At 40.9% G+C, this 15,919-nt stretch overlaps 1 protein-coding gene across 1 annotated transcript; it reads left to right on the forward strand.

Moving 5' to 3' along the window:
• Positions 1–7,803: 7,803 nt before the first annotated feature.
• LOC117905433 (bifunctional aspartate aminotransferase and glutamate/aspartate-prephenate aminotransferase-like) lies at positions 7,804–9,082 on the forward strand. The gene is made up of 2 exons (XM_034818357.1): positions 7,804–8,058; positions 8,771–9,082. The coding sequence occupies exons 1-2, from the start codon at positions 7,804–7,806 to the stop codon at positions 9,080–9,082; spliced, it is 567 nt and encodes a 188-aa protein (XP_034674248.1).
• Positions 9,083–15,919: the final 6,837 nt, after the last annotated feature.

Raw genomic sequence — 15,919 nt, forward strand, 5'->3', positions numbered from 1 at the left:
TAATGGAAACATAGGAAAGTTGTAAAATAACAAGTAGCCACCGCGATAGGTTCAACATGACCTCAGCCCCTACTAAACCATATCCCAGTTCCAACCTCTATCATCAGCTAGGTACTGCATGTATCATCAACACCACTGCCGACATCCACTAGGATTATCAAGCCTACTATCGATACCTCTAAGTACCAGGTAGGAAGCAGGCCCATAGCCACCATATCGTAGCCACGAAACTCCTACAGCAACTGACGTGATGATCCATGTGGATTAACGTCAGAAACAACCTTCATCAGAGTCAAGGTATTAATATATCCACTGTCAGTGAAATCTAGGACATCAAGGATCCATGGCTTCCAATACCAAGCAACTGATGCACCGTCTGATTGATGATCATTACCACAGGAGCTTCCAAGTGTCAATATCTTTTCTGTTTGATTGCTGCAAATCGGATTGATATCCTTCTGCTCATTGATGCAACAACCCTCTTGAATTTATTCACTTCAAAAGTGACATCAGTATCAGAACCCCAACGAACTTGCAGAGAAGCTGCAAAATCTGCTGTCATACCTATCTTAGCGAGCCACCGAAGAGATTCTCCTCTCAAATTCTCAGGTGACATTTCGGCTATGTACACAGGCACTGTATAAGAGATAATTCCCACACCAAATCTTTTCAACAACTTTCCTATGTACAGGAATGAACAATCTTCAGCAAATGATATTGTAAGCCATCCGATCGTATTAGGAATTATAGCAATCATCAATGACCCTTTTCGCCCAATAGATTCAGCAATCTGACCGGAGACTATTACCCCAACCATGGTTCACCTTCACAACTTGATGAAATGAAATGCTTAATGGAACCCATTGATTCATAAAAGCCCCCAGAATGATATTTGCGACAATGGGATGGGGCGCTGAACAGGTTCCCATCTGTTTTGACCCCATTCTCAATACTGTGACTCAGGACACTAACACCAGCTGAACCAAATCAACCACTGCGAGGCTAGTGCTCACCAGAGAGCCAGTCCCGACTTAGCAAATCTTTTAGCACCTTACCTCCTCAGACAGAGATGAAATAAACGATGTATGCCATGGATGGATATAAAGAAATAGGGGAAGAGGGAGAAATAGAGCATAAAAGAAAATGAATAAATAAAGAAAAACTCAAAGTCCTCACTTCATGAATCGTCAGTGAATACTCTGATTTGGTGAGTAAAACCCATCTCAAATACAACTATGGGCATTGGCATAATAGAGGTATAGCATACTCAAATCAGCAATGGCAAACATGGATGCAAGATTATCTCAACAAGCAAACAAGTGGCCTTCATTATCCACCCCAAGCAATATAATGCTAAGAAAAACAATAGCAATCTGAGGAAAGACAGTGAATGAGGAGAAATGAAAAGATTGCAGAGTTCATACCTGAGTTCTTCAAGCAAAAAGCCTACCCAAACAGAGAATCCCTTCTCTAGCTAGAATCTGTTCTCCTCTAACCATCTAGCTTGCTACCCAAACTCACAAAGCTCTTTAAAAAAAAAGTATCTCTCTCTCAAACGCGCCCCCTGAAAATCTCCTCTAACGGCTGCCCAGACCACCCTCTCCCAGCTGGAAAAAATATCCCTCCGGCCGTGAAAAACTCTCTCCCTCTGGCAATGGAAATCTCCTAGCAAAAATCCTCTCCCTGGTTCTCTCCAGGTTCCAGAATTCTCTCCTCACTCCTCTGCTCTCCTCTTTCACCAGCCTCTCTCCATCTCAAAAGCTCCTCACCGGCGTCCCAAAAGCACCACCTCACCTGCAGGAGACGCTCCTCCTCTAACAAACTCTGAACGTCCTCTGCATATCCTCTTCCAGGTGTCGCCTCCTGATAGCCCTTCAAAAAGCACTATCTGATTCCATGGCAGCCAATTAAAAGACGTCATGTGGCCTCCTGTGGTTGCGACATTTGGCAAAACAAGCTGCATGAAAGTGAGCCCCAAATGGGGGTCTACAAATATGCCCCTCTTCGGTAGAGTTCACGAGTGTAAGGAATATGAACACTGAAGTGAAAAGCAAGTGTGAAAAGTGAGTGGAATGAAGTGAACTCTACCAAAGAACCAAGGAGACCCCCATAGGGACACAAGTGAAACGCAAAGTAACTCAGGCTAGCAGATGAACACAAATGCTCTAATCCTAAGAGAAAAGATGTCTCAAAATGCCTTTGAAGTCACACTAAGGACCCAAGCTCCCTCTAAGATGTCTCCAAAAGTGACTCGAAAAAACCAATGCTGAAGATGAGTAAAGGTCGAATCACCCTAGAGTACGGACAAGAACGTGTCTAAAGGAGACTGCCCTATGTGGACTCCGAGATGAATATACGATAAGCACTGGGTAACGAAGCGAGAAAAACCGATGACGAATGCAAAACCATGAGGGTAAGATGTGCAAAGCCAATGAACATGAACGTCAGGAGCTGTGACTCTGAATGACAAGACTGACTCTAAACGCTAAACTGAGAAAAATAATGGCTCTGGAAGCCAAACCAAAAAGCTAACTCTAAACACTAAACTAGAAGGCCCATAGGTGAAGACCTACGGTGGTGATACAATAAAAATGCCCATAGATGCCAATCTATGGTGGTGAAACTCTCAAAGGCCCACAGATAAAAATCTATGGTGGTGATAATCTCGAAAGCCCAAGGATGAAAATCCATGGTGGTGAAAACTGATCAAAGCCCATAGATGTCTGATCTATGGTGGTGATAATCTCGAAAGCCCAAGGATGAAAATCCATGGTGGTGAAATAACTGAAATAAATGCTCATAGATGAAAATCTATGATGGTGAAAAACTGATCAAAACCCATAGATGTCTGATCTATGGTGGTGATAATCTCGAAAGCCCAAGGATGAAAATCCATGGTGGTGAAATAACTGAAATAAATGCTCATAGATGAAAATCTATGATGGTGAAAAACTGATCAAAGCCCATAGATGTTTGATCTATGGTGGTGAATCTGAAACAGATGCTCATAGATGAAAATCTATGATGGTGAAAAACTGATCAAAGCCCATAGATGTCTGATCTATGGTGGTGAGAATCTCGAAACAAAGGGGGATGCCCTAAATAAGATGACAATAGGGGATGCCCTAAACAAGGTGACAATAGGGGAATGCCCTAAACAAGATGACAATAGGGGGATGCCCTAGGTGATAACTCGTAAAGATCGACAAATGGGTCTGACAACCATGAAATCAATACGAGACACTGTAAACCCAAAGAGAGGGGGTATGCCCCAATAGAAAAATGCTAAAGGGGGTATGCCCCAGTGTGACGACTCACAAAGATCAAGAAATAGATCAAGCAGTGAGAAAAACCGCAAAACATCTGATGAACTGAAGGATGGGGGTATGCCCCAGTGTAAGATAGTAACCAACATAAGACACAGAACGTCACAAAACAAGATACTCTGGGATATGCTCAACGATGATGCAATGAACAGGATATACATAGCCTCAATGAACAAATGCTAAAACAAGACCAGACATCACCAAAACTATGTTGACAAAGCAAAACCAAAGTAATGGATCAAACAAATGCTGACCAAAACTCTAAGTCTGAAATGTAAGCAAATCAAGACACAACATGTCAACTATCAATATGGGTACATCATCACAAATGTATCAATAATCTAACAAGCCCTACCATCATGGAAAATGTTGAACCTGATGCCCAAAGACATGTGAAAACTCGACTAGAAAACCCGAGACTAGTCTGCATCCTCCTCTGATCACAAGAAAAAAGGATAAGGTCATGTAAGACGATGAAATATGTGGGCTCAAAAGATGTAAGGCTCTGATAAGATGGGTGCAAGTATAACGATGTCCAATGTAGGATGTATGGATGTGTAACAAAGGTAAGTGGGTACCCAAGTCGGACCAAGTATGCTGAGAAGACTGAGCCTAGGGTGTCAATGACTCTATGATCCATCGAAAGCAGCAATCATAAACAGAAGATGAAGTCTCAATATCAAAATCAGCAAGGTGGCTATGCCCCAGTATGAACGCATCATCTCAGAATGGGTAAGCTCTCAGTGCAGAATGATCTCTAGAAAGTAAGTGTCTGGCATAAACTGTCATCTAGCAAAATCATCATCGATGAGTGGGCTATGCCCCAGTGTAAGCATCTCCAAATCAAACGTTGATGAGAGGAGTGCAACCAATCATACATCATCTGATCAAAATGAATCTCCGCTCCTCGAAGTCATCATGGTAATGTGAAGAGAGTATCTGACCTCCTCTAAAGAAAAAACATGTCTCAATGTGAAAAAGATCAAGCAAGGTGGCTACGCCTCAACAAAAAATGGGCCCAGACATGATCATGCCCCAATGTAAGCTGGTATCTCTAAGATCAAACGCCAATGAAAGGGTTATGCCCCAGTATAGGGCAAACCCTGAAATGACTAAACTCCGCTGCATGCTCTCATAAGTGTCCGTGTCCTGATCCAATCATCTCAAAAATATGTCAACAATGATAAGAAGGCTATGCTCTCGTGATCACATCATCTCGTGATCACATTTGTCGATCTTTACGAGCTGTCACCTTGTTTATGGCATCCCCCTACTGTCGTCTCATTTAGGGCATCCCCCTATTGTCATCTTGTTTAGGGCATCCCCCTACTGTCATCTTGTATAGGGCATCCCCCTATTGTCATCTTATTTAGGGCATCTTCCTATTTTCGGTTTGTTTAGGGCATCCCCCTATTTTTCAGTTTGTTTAGGACATCCCCCTACCGTCATCTTGCTTATGGCATCCCCCTATTTTCAGTTTGCTTAGGGCATCACCCTTTGTTTCGATTTCTCACCACCATAGATTTTCATCTATGGGCTTTGATCAGTTTTTCACCATCATAGATTTTCATCTATGAGCATTTGTTTCAGTTATTTCACCACCATAGATCAGACATCTATGGGCATTTCAGTTATTTCACCACCATGGATTTTCATCCTTGGGCTTTCGAGATTATCACCACCATAGATCGGACATCTATGGGCATTTCAGATTTCACCACCATGGATTTTCATCATTGGGCTTTCGAGATTATCACCACCATGGATTTTCATCATTGGGCTTTCGAGATTTCACCACCATAGATTGGACATCTATGGGCATTTCAGTTATTTCACCACCATGGATTTTCATCCTTGGGCTTTCGAGATTATCACCATCATAGATCGGACATCTATGGGCATTTCAGTTATTTCACCACCATGGATTTTCATCCTTGGGCTTTTGAGAGTTTCACCACCATAGATCAGGCATCTATGGGCATTTTTATTGTATCACCGTCGTAGGTCTTCACCTATGGGCCTTCTAGTTTAGCGTTTAGAGTTAGCTTTTTGGTTTGGCTTCCAAAGCTATTATTTTCTAGTTTAACGTTTAGAGTTAGCTTTTTGGTTTGGCTTCCAGAGCCATTATTTTTCTCAGTTTAGCGTTTAGAGTCAGTCTTGTCATTCAGAGTCACAGCTCCTGGCATTCATATTCACTGGCATTGCACATCTTACCTTCATGGTTTTGCATTCGTCCTCGGTTTTCCTCACTTCGTTACCCTGTGCTTATCGCATATTCATCTCGTAGTCCACATAGAATAGTATCCTTTAGACGAGTTCTTGTCTATACTCCAAGGTGGTTCGACCGTTACTCATCTTTGACATCGATTTTCGAGTCACTTTTGGAGACATCTTAGAGAGAGCCTGGATCCTTAGTGTGACTTCAGAGACATTTTGTGACATCCTTCTCTTTTAGGATTAGAGCATTTGTGTTCTTCTGCTAGCCTGAGTGAGTTTGTGTTTCACTAGTGTCCCTATGGGGGTCTCCTTGGTTCTTCGGTAGAGTTCACTTCATTCCACTCACTATTCACACTTGCTTTTCACTCCAGTGTTCATATTCCTTGCACTCGTGATCTCTACCGAAGAGGGGCATATTTGTAGACCCCCATTTGGGGCTTATTCACTTTTTTCATGCAGGTTATTTTCTTTGCCAGGTGGAGGGCTTTTTTTTTCAAGAGCCACGTGTCACCTCGTAATTGGCCTTTAGTGAATCAAGTAGTGGAGTTGAAAGAGCCATTGAATGGTTGACACCTGGAGGGGAGCTGCAGAGGGGTGCCTTTTTCTGTTGGAGGAGGAGCGTATTTGCAGGGGGGTGGCTGGCAGCTGCAGGAACCGTGGTTGCTTTTCAGAGGGGCCGATTCTGTTGTTGAGGGAGGAGATATTTTTTTGAAAAGGGATTCCTGAGGAAGGGGAGAAAAAAAAAGAGGGGAGGATCCTTTGAGCTGAGGAAGGTAGCAGACTGCTTGGCTTGGGAAGGACTTACAAAGGAGTTTATTCAGTTGAAGGAGGAGATAATAGAGGAAAGGAGCATCCTCAGGTACGTTTTCTAAACCACATTTTGCTTGCCATTGATATCTTTTGGGGTTGCCGTGACTATGTGATAATGTATCCATGCTTTGTTCTTCATAGAAAATTTGTTTTAGAATGATCCGATTCCTTTTTATCTCTTCATTGGGTGCTTTGAGTCATATCTTTGGGTCCTATTTCCACTGATTTTCCCACCTATACATGAGCCTTTTGATTCCAATATGAAAGGGAGCTCGGGTCGGTGTTTTCTTTGGTTCAGTTGATACTCTGTTTTTGTGCTTGTTCCCTTGCTGTTCATACTCTGTTCTTGATCGATGGCCATTCATGCCCTCCAAGGAGAAGAGTTTTTGGCCAGCATTGCTTTGATTTCTGTATGGGCACAGTTTCTGAGTTTGGGTAGCAGTTGTTTCGTTTCTTCGTGAGATTGCTGGGTTATTTTGCTCAAAAAGATTGGTGACGGCCATAGCAAGGCATTAATGCTATCTCTCAGCTACTGATGATTCTGGATACACATTCGAACCTCAACAAGGGCAAGGTTGTTGCCTACCCATCAGATATGAGATACTGTCTCTTCAGGAACAGGGGTTGGATGTTCAACTGAGAGTGTCAACAGAGAATAAGAATGTTTTAGAAAAGTTGAGCCTTGTGATAACTGGAAAATTGTCAAATTCAAGCTGAATCATTCTCCAAATTCCTCTGTTCTAGTCCAGATTCCAAGAAAAAGAACAGGAGGATCTTATACTATGAGTCTCTCGTCACACTTTGTAAGATATCCTGTTAAAGGTATTCACGAAGTTTATTACAAGGAGATGGGCTACTAAGACAGGGTTCTGTACCTTGTAGGAGGGATATGAGGTCAAATAACGATCCCATATTCATTGGGTTCTATGCGTCTGTGCTCCAGTTCCTTTCTTTTCTTCCGCTTTTATTCCTCTGTTGTTGCTGCGTTTAGGATGCTGAGTATCAGAGCTGGGGTTCAGTTGGTGGGGGTTGGTTATTTTGGTTGGCATGCTTCCATGAGGTAAAGTTAGACGAGTATAAGAAAAGGAGGATTCTGATTTCCAGATGAAGAAATAAGGAACAGCAGAAGAAGATCATAGGAGGATGGTTTAGCCGGCTCATTGGTTTTGTTGATTTTGGATATGATGGGGATTGCTTGAAGCCAAGACAAGGGAGGATCTCCAAATCATTGGAGAAAAGGTTTCATGTGCAGCGCCTTAAAATGGGTACCAATGTAAGGGCAGAAGGCATAACCAAGCAAGTGGAGGTTGATATCTCATTGAGCCCAAGAGTAAATTCTGTGAAGCCTTAAAAAACAATTGCTATAACTGATTTGGCAACTGCACTTGTGCAAGCTGGAGTTCCAGTTATACAGTTGGCAGCAGGAGAACCTGATTTTGATACCCTTACTATGGTTGCTGAGGCCGGGATAAATGCGATTCGTGAAGGTTATACAATGAATGGAGCCAAGCAGTCTGTACTTAAAGCTGTGCTTGCAGTTTGTTCACCAGGTAATGAGGTTATTATTCCTGGTCCATTTTATGTAAGCTACCCTGGAGTGGCAAGGTTAGCTGATGCTACGCCTGTAATTCTTCCTACACTCATCTCCATCAATTTTCTCTTGGATCCAGAGGTTCTTAAGTCCACAATCAGTGAGAAGTCAAAGGTTCTGATTCTTTGTTCACTATCGAAACCAACCTGATCCCTACATGGAAGTGATACCTCCTGGAATGAAGGGACTTCAGATACATACTACCACTTCTACAATATCCTCACGCGCTTCCCTCCATAATTCATTCCACTAACCCATTTTCATACCTATCAATACCCATTTCTACACCTATATCTTCATATTCTCCAACCCCCCACTAACCCATTTCTCACACTACACCTCTATCATCTAGCCTACCCATGGACAACACCACTGAACCTATCTCTCTCTCTCTCTACCCGTGGCTGCATTTCAAATCCATTCCCCTTACCTTTGCATGGCCATGCATGGCCACCTCACCCTTCATGTCCATTATACGCATCATTACGTCTACCTTCATCACACCCATCTGCTACAGATCATTCCACTTATCGCTCCCATTATATCCCTTTCTATCACGATATTCTGCCACTCATCCAACTAACCAATACCCATGCATTCATTAAACCACTTTTCATTCATCCCACTCATTATTCAAGCCTATTTTTCTCACTACTCATTCATCTCTCACACACCACGTACCTTCCCATTTATCTACCCACTTCTCTCTCTATAAGTTTGCATCCCCCAATGACTTAATCTCCACAGTCAATCTACCTAATGTCATAGCCTTCACTGTCGACTGCTTGCACCCCATCATCTTCTAGGATGTTCTTTTCTTGCTCAGGCACAAGGTGGCTTAAATGGAACACAGAAGGAAAAGAGGATTTGTGAATCTGTTCGCTGCTTCTTCAAAACTTCGTTTGGAGAGGGAGCTTCAAGGGCCTTGCCGAGTTTGCCTTCTGAAGCAGGATTGCCATATCTTGGTTTCAATAGTCATATGTCATTTGCAGCATGGAAGCTTCACTACTACCAATGGGCAATGCAGATATTTGAGCAATATAACATCAGTGAAGTTACCATCCCTTTGAAGCTGGGGCAAGCTGAGAGCTCTGCTTTTGTTCTTAAGTTTCAATTAAATGATGCCACTAATCTTTAAGCCTATCCAGAAAGCGTTAACTGGCTCGTTCAAAGAAGAGAGTTTCCAAGATAGCTCCATCCCCAACTGATTCTGGTGCCGTAATGTGGTATGATTCTTCAAATGATCCTTAGCAACTTATCTAACACTATCTTGGGGACCCTTGGATGCATGCACGGGTGAAGATTGCCCTTGGTGCAGCAAGAGGATGGGCTTATCATCATGAAGATTCTAATCCTCGTGTAATTGATCGAGATTTTAAGGCTAGCAATGTCCTACTAGAAGATGATTTCACCACAAAGGTTTCAGATTTTGGGTTGGTAAGGGAAACAACATGAGAAGATCATCCTCCAGTCTGGAAAAGTGGGGAAGCTACTATTTATCATGGATTACTGGTATCTAATCTCCGCTTTCCAGGTCAAGAATCGTCAAGAGGAAAGCTCCAGTGCTCATCCCCTGCCACGAAACTGATAAAGTAACTGCTCATTCCAAGGAATTCAACATGAGATAATTGGGAAAAGAAATTAAGAAGTTCTGGGCATCAAGAAGTGCAATGTCAACAGCTAATGTTGTGAATGAATTTAAGTTTGGGATACTTGGAGAAACCTTTGCATTTTCACAAGGCCACAACCAAGCTCTACAACAAGCCAAACCACTCCATTATCCTCACAGAACCTGTTCTCCATACCCATCCCATCAATTCTCATGCACATTATTCCACCTTTCCCACCAACCTTCCACCATCATTCAAGCTGCCATCTCGATCTCATATTCCTCAAATCCGTCACCCATTAGTCTTCATGCATGACGTTTCCTTGCCGACACTGCAACTCATCATGTTCATTGTTGGTACCATCGATAAGTTCATGAGTGATGATTAGTTGTGCCTCATCTACTACCGTGTGGACCTCCGACATGGACGAGACCTCAATCATCTTCTCAATCACCCTTCAGCTATACAGAGAGCAATTCTGTAATATGATCTTTGAGTTGAATTTTATTTTGGTGATCATAGAATAGACGTGTCGCGGAAGCAAACACAGGGTTTTTGTTAGCACTCAGAACTCCTTTGATGCTAACACATCTATTGAAGATGGTTCTGCTGGACAAGGCGGATGCCATGACAAAGGGTGCACAGTTTGCCTTGCACCAAGTGAATTGAGAAGTCCAATCCCCTCTTCACACCCATCCCCATGCCCGTTTTTCCTACCCATGTACATACCCATCAAATCATACTCCCAAACCCATTTCTCCCTCTATAAATTTATAATCCCCGGTGTAGTGATCTCAGTGGTGGCTTCATGTTGAGGGATAAATGATGGCGGAGGTTTACAGGTTTATGGGTTATGTTGCAAACTAAGATTTTCGGCATGGCGGAAGAATCAGATGAATGATATAGTAAGCTGATGATACCGGAAAGGCTATGGTTGATGACTGTGGGATTGAAACACCATGGACACAAACTCCAGCAACAGATTTGACAGCAGTGGGAGAGAGGAGAGGAACAATTTTATCACTGAAGTCGGATAGGCTTTCAGATTCCATGTCAGGGTTGACGGTTGTGGACCCGAAAGGGTATTTGACTGATCTTAAAAGTATGAAGATTACAAGTGATGCAGAGATTTCAGATATTAAGAAGACTAGATTATTGCTTAAGTCAGTCACACAGACGAATCCAAAACACCTACCTAGGTGGATTGCTACAGCAAGACTGGAAGAGGTTGCTGGTAAGATACAGGCTGCGAGACAGTTAATACGCAAAGGATGTGAGGAGTGCCCCGAGAATGAGGAGGTGCGGTTTGAGGCTTGTAGGCTTGCAAGTCCTGATGAAGCCAAGGTTGTGATAGCTAAGGGAGTGATGTCTATATCCAATTCGGTCAAGTTGTGGATGCAAGCTGCAAAGCTTAAGCACGATGATGTGAATGAAAGCATGGTCTTGAAGAAAGGGCTTGAATATATACCTGACTCTGTGAGGCTGTGGAAAGCAGTTGTGGAGCTTGCTAATTAGGAGGGTGCAAAGCATTTGCTTCAGAGGGCTGTGGAATGTTGTCCTCTGCATGCAGAATTGTGACTTGCTCTTGCAAGGCTGGAAACTTATGATAATGCAAACAAAGGTTCTCAATAAGGCAAGAGAGGAGCTCTCAAAGGAGCCAGCTATTTGGATAACGATTGCAAAGTTGGAAGAAGCCAATGGAAATACTGCTATGGTTTAGAAGATAATCGAAAGGGGTATTAGGGCTTTGCAAAGAGAACTTGGACAATTCAAGAACATGCAATCCATGAGATATGTAGTTGCAATGCAAGCGTTCATGCTTCTGTTCAGTTTCAGCAGCCTCCTGACGACGAGTATTGACAGTCACCACCATCACTCAAGGGATCATTCTTTCAACACCTGGAAATCACAGAAACCGGTTCATGGAAATGGCAATGGCAAAGGAAGAAATAGAAGTGACATATCCGTTTTGTCCTCAGAATATGGAAATGCAAAGGTGACTATCCAAGCACCCAATTAAACCTCTGAGGCAAGTACACATGGCCATCTTTAGCTTGGCCAACTTTGGGCCACGTGTCACCCTCCAAATTCTTTCCCTTTGATTTCAAAAATAACTTTCTAACCCCGTTTTCAAACGATTCTCCAACTACCGGTTTTTTTTTAATGATTTCAAGTCATCTAATTTTCCATCCTTAGAATTTTTTGGATACCAAAATCCCATTTTCAATAAAAATTTGGTTGCCATTTTTCTTCCGGCAAGCCACTTTTGCATTTTCTTTGTTTTTAAAATGTTTTTAAAATAAGTAAGAATTAAATTCTGTAATTCCGAGTGATGGAATTTACGGAATTAATTCATGCAAAAATAAACGGGCTTTGGTGGGGGGCCCAACATCAAATAAAATTTCTTTAAAATAAAAATGAATTTTGAGTGGAGTGTCATGCGTGCCTTTGATGATTTTGTACTCGATTTAGTGACATGTGAGCTATGTTTATGCTCTTTATTTTGCACTAACCCTCTCTCTCGATAGCACATAGTGGTTCGCGGCTCAGGTACACACTCATTCCTACTCTGGTTAGTCTATATGCATTTTTATGACTCCCGTATGTGCATATTTCGTTCTGAGTATTCATTAATTTATTCATCCATTGCCATGTCAGCTTCATCTCATTAGTAGAGACCTGACTTTAGGGACTTAGAGGGGTGCTACGGACCTTACCGTACCTTCCCGATAAGTAACCTGACCCCCGAACCTGATCCAGTTTTTCACAGACCACATTTTCCAAAATAAGGAGTCATACTTAGGGTTTTTCTTTCTTATTTTGTTTACCCTTTAAAAATAAAACAAAAATAAGTGGCGACTCCAAGTCATTTTCAAAATCAATAAAAATCAATTTTTTTTCAAATAAAAATCCAACTCGCCATTGAGTGGGAAACGCATGAGCACGAAATGCGAGGTCCACATGTGGTTAATACCATGCTCATTGCAATAGTCTTCAAAATCAATATTTTCAAACTCTCTCCCATGATCACTTCTTATACAAGTAATTGTAAAACCTTTTTCATTTTGAACATTGTTGCAAAACTTTGAAAAATCATAAAAGGCTTCATTCTTTTGACTTAAAAATAAAACCCAAGTGTATCTAGAGAAATCATCCACAATAATAAATGCATAAGATTTTCCTCTAAGGCTTGGTGTCCTAGAGGGACCAAATAAATTCATATGCAACAATTCAAGAGGCCTAGTTGTTGAAATGATTTTTTTTTTTTAAAAGAGTTTTTTATTTGCTTTCCCATTTGACAAACTTCAAACTTTGTCTTTTTGAAAAATTATTTTGGGAAAGCCTCTAACAAGTTCATCTTTGTTGAGTTGGGAAATGAGGTCCATGTTAGCATGTCCCAACCTCCTATGCCACAACCAACTTTGATCATGCATGCTTGAAAAACATCTATCATGGCCATCATATTTTGAAATATTTATAGCATAAACATTATCACATCTATGACCCATGAAGATGGTTTTATCATTTTGAATATCCTTGATGATGCAATGAGATGCTTCAAAAATCACTTTAAAACCTTTGTCACAAAGTTGACTTATGCTAAAAAAATTATGTTTTAAACCATCCACTAATAAAACACTTTCAATAAGAGAGGATGTGTCATTACCAATGTTGCCTTGACCAATGATTCTTCATTTTGCATTGTCTCCAAAGGTAACGTATCCTCCTTTTCTCTTTGTAAGGAAAACAAACTTGGATTCATCCCCGGTCATGTGTCTTGAGTATCCACTATCCAAGAACCACTTATCCTTCTTTGAACCCTACAAAATAAAATTTAAGTTAATTTAGGTACCCATATCTTTTTGGGTCCTTGAGGGTTAGTGACCTTGGATTTTTCAACCCAAACCTTTTTAACTTTAGCATTTGAATTCTTTTGAGAACCATTTCTTAAGGGACATGTACTACTAATGTGCCCTCCTCTTCCAAAAAAATTGCAAATGGTAGAAGGACTTGCACTTGCGGATTCTTTTACAAAGTAGTTTTTAAAATACTTTTGATTTTTTGAAGATTTGAATCCTAGCCTTTGTTTGTCAAAAACACATTTTTGGCTAGCTAAGATCATTTAAAAACTTTTTTGTCCACAACAGAAAATTGAAAGAGAGGAGGTTAACCTTTCATTTTTCTTTTTCAAAATCTCATTTTCACTTCTCAAAATCTCATTTTTTTTTAAGATGAGTTTTAAACATTTCAACAATTGAAAATTTTTCTTTTACTTCTTCAAGTTCTTGAATTTTCTTTTTAAGAGAATTATTTTTGAAACTAAGTTTTTCAAAATCCTCATATAATTATTCAAAAACATCATGCATATCTTCATCACTAAAGTTAGAGTTTACCTCATCAAGATCATCTATTGTCATGAAGCACATGTTTGTCACTTCCTTCTCCTTTTCTTCTTCGGAGGATTCTTTACTTTCACTCTAAGTGGCCATCATTGCCTTCTTCATTCTTCTCTTGGCTTCACTCTTGTAGAGAGGACAATCATATTTAATGTGTCTCGGTTTTTTGCATTTAAAGCATATCAAATCTCTTTTCTCTTCCCATTTCTCCTTGTCACAATGGGATGAAGATTCCGTTTTAGAAGGATCTCTTTTAAAGGTGAACTTTCTTCCTCTAAACATTTCACCTCTCATGTATTTGTTGAGCTTTCTTGTGATGAAGGCTAAATCATCATCTTCATCACTTGGTTTTTCTTCTTCTACATCTTCTTCTTCCTTAGTTGTAGCTTTGAAGGCTATGCTCTTCTTCTTTTTGTCTTCACCCTTTTGTAGCTTCTTTGTAAAATTGATATCATATGTCATTAATGACCCTATGAGTTCTTCCATAGGTAGTTTAGTCAAGTCTTTTGCTTCTTGAATTGCGGTGACCTTGGTATGCCACTTTGATGGGAGAGACCTCAATATCTTCATCACTTTCTCGGATTCCTTGTAGGTTTTTTCCAAAGCTTCAAGACCATTGACAATGTCGGTGAACCTAGTAATCATCTCAACAATAGTCTCATTTTCTTTTATTAAAAACAATTCATAGTTATGAACAAGTAAATTAATTTTTGACTTTTTTACTTGATTAGTTCCTTCATGAGTTATTTCAAGCAACCTCCAAATTTCTTTAGCCGATTTGCATTGACATATTCTATTATATTCATTTCTATCCATAACACATTGCAAAGTAAAAACGGCTTTAGCATTTAATTGAAAGTTTCTTCTATCAAGCTCATTCCATTCTTGCTTAGGTTTTGGAACCAAAACTCCATCAACTAGTTTCGTGGGAAAAGTTGGGTCATCTCCAATGACGCCCCTTACATCTAAATCAGTAGATTGTAAGTACCAAGTCATTCTAGTTTTCCAATAGGGATAGTCGGTTCCCGTAAAGAATGGAACTCTATGTTTTGAAAAAATTTCAGCTTGAGATGAGCTTGATGAAATAGTCATTTTCTCTTAGACGATTAAGTCTTAAAAAAAAAAAGGTCTAGCTCTGATACCAATTGAGAAAATAAATGTTATGCTTAATTAAGAAAAACACCCAAAAGGGGGAGGGAGGGAGGGAGGGGGAGGGGGGGGGGGGGGGGGGGGGGTGAATTGGGTTTTTTAAATTCTTTTCAATCACAATAAGTTGAAACACAATATAGACAAAATAAAGAGATAGAGTTAGAGAATTCACACTCGGGTTTTATAGTCGTTCGACACTTTCTTGCCTACGTCCACTCTCCTCAATCTCCAAATCGAGTGAGGATTCCACTAACTTGAAACTTCAACCAAACTTCCAATCTTCTTACACTTTGATTCCGGCTCCAATGGGCTCTTACACAATCTCTTCAAGATTCAAACCTTTTGAAGGCTTTAACACTCAGTTTTTACAAGAATGAATCCTTCAACCTAGCTCAAATACAAGACAAAGTTAGGATGACACACAAGAGTGCACTAAAGGATATGCAAGTGATGATTTAATGCACTAAGAAAGAAATGAGAGCTTTTTGGACAAGAACAGGTAGGTAGACAATTGATTGCAAGTGTTCTCTTGTCAGTAAATGAAGTGGAGCTCTCAATTTATAGGTTTCTAAGCTCGGGACCCAAAAATAGCAAAAGGTAACCTCGACCAGTCGAGCTAGGGGTCAACCGGTTTACTAGCTATTGCCTCGGCTGGACCTCGACCGGGAAGAAAAGGCTACTGGGAGAGAGAGTAAATTTTGTGCATCCCTCGATCGGTCCTCGACCGGACAAGGGCAACCAGTCGACAGGTTTCCCAACCGGTTGAGTCGGTTGGCCATAACCTCGACTGGTTGAGCCTTTTGGCCCTGAAAACCTATC

Source organism: Vitis riparia, chromosome 18, assembly GCF_004353265.1.
Source record: "Vitis riparia cultivar Riparia Gloire de Montpellier isolate 1030 chromosome 18, EGFV_Vit.rip_1.0, whole genome shotgun sequence".
Lineage (NCBI taxonomy): Eukaryota > Viridiplantae > Streptophyta > Magnoliopsida > Vitales > Vitaceae > Vitis > Vitis riparia.

Coding starts and splice junctions, on each gene's coding strand:
- LOC117905433 (XM_034818357.1), top strand. CDS start 7,804: ATGGTTGCTGAGGCCGGGATAAATGCGATTCGTGAAGGTTATACAATG. Junction 8,059..8,770: donor CAATCAGTGAGAAGTCAAAG/GTTCTGATTCTT, acceptor TTTCTTGCTCAG/GCACAAGGTGGCTTAAATGG.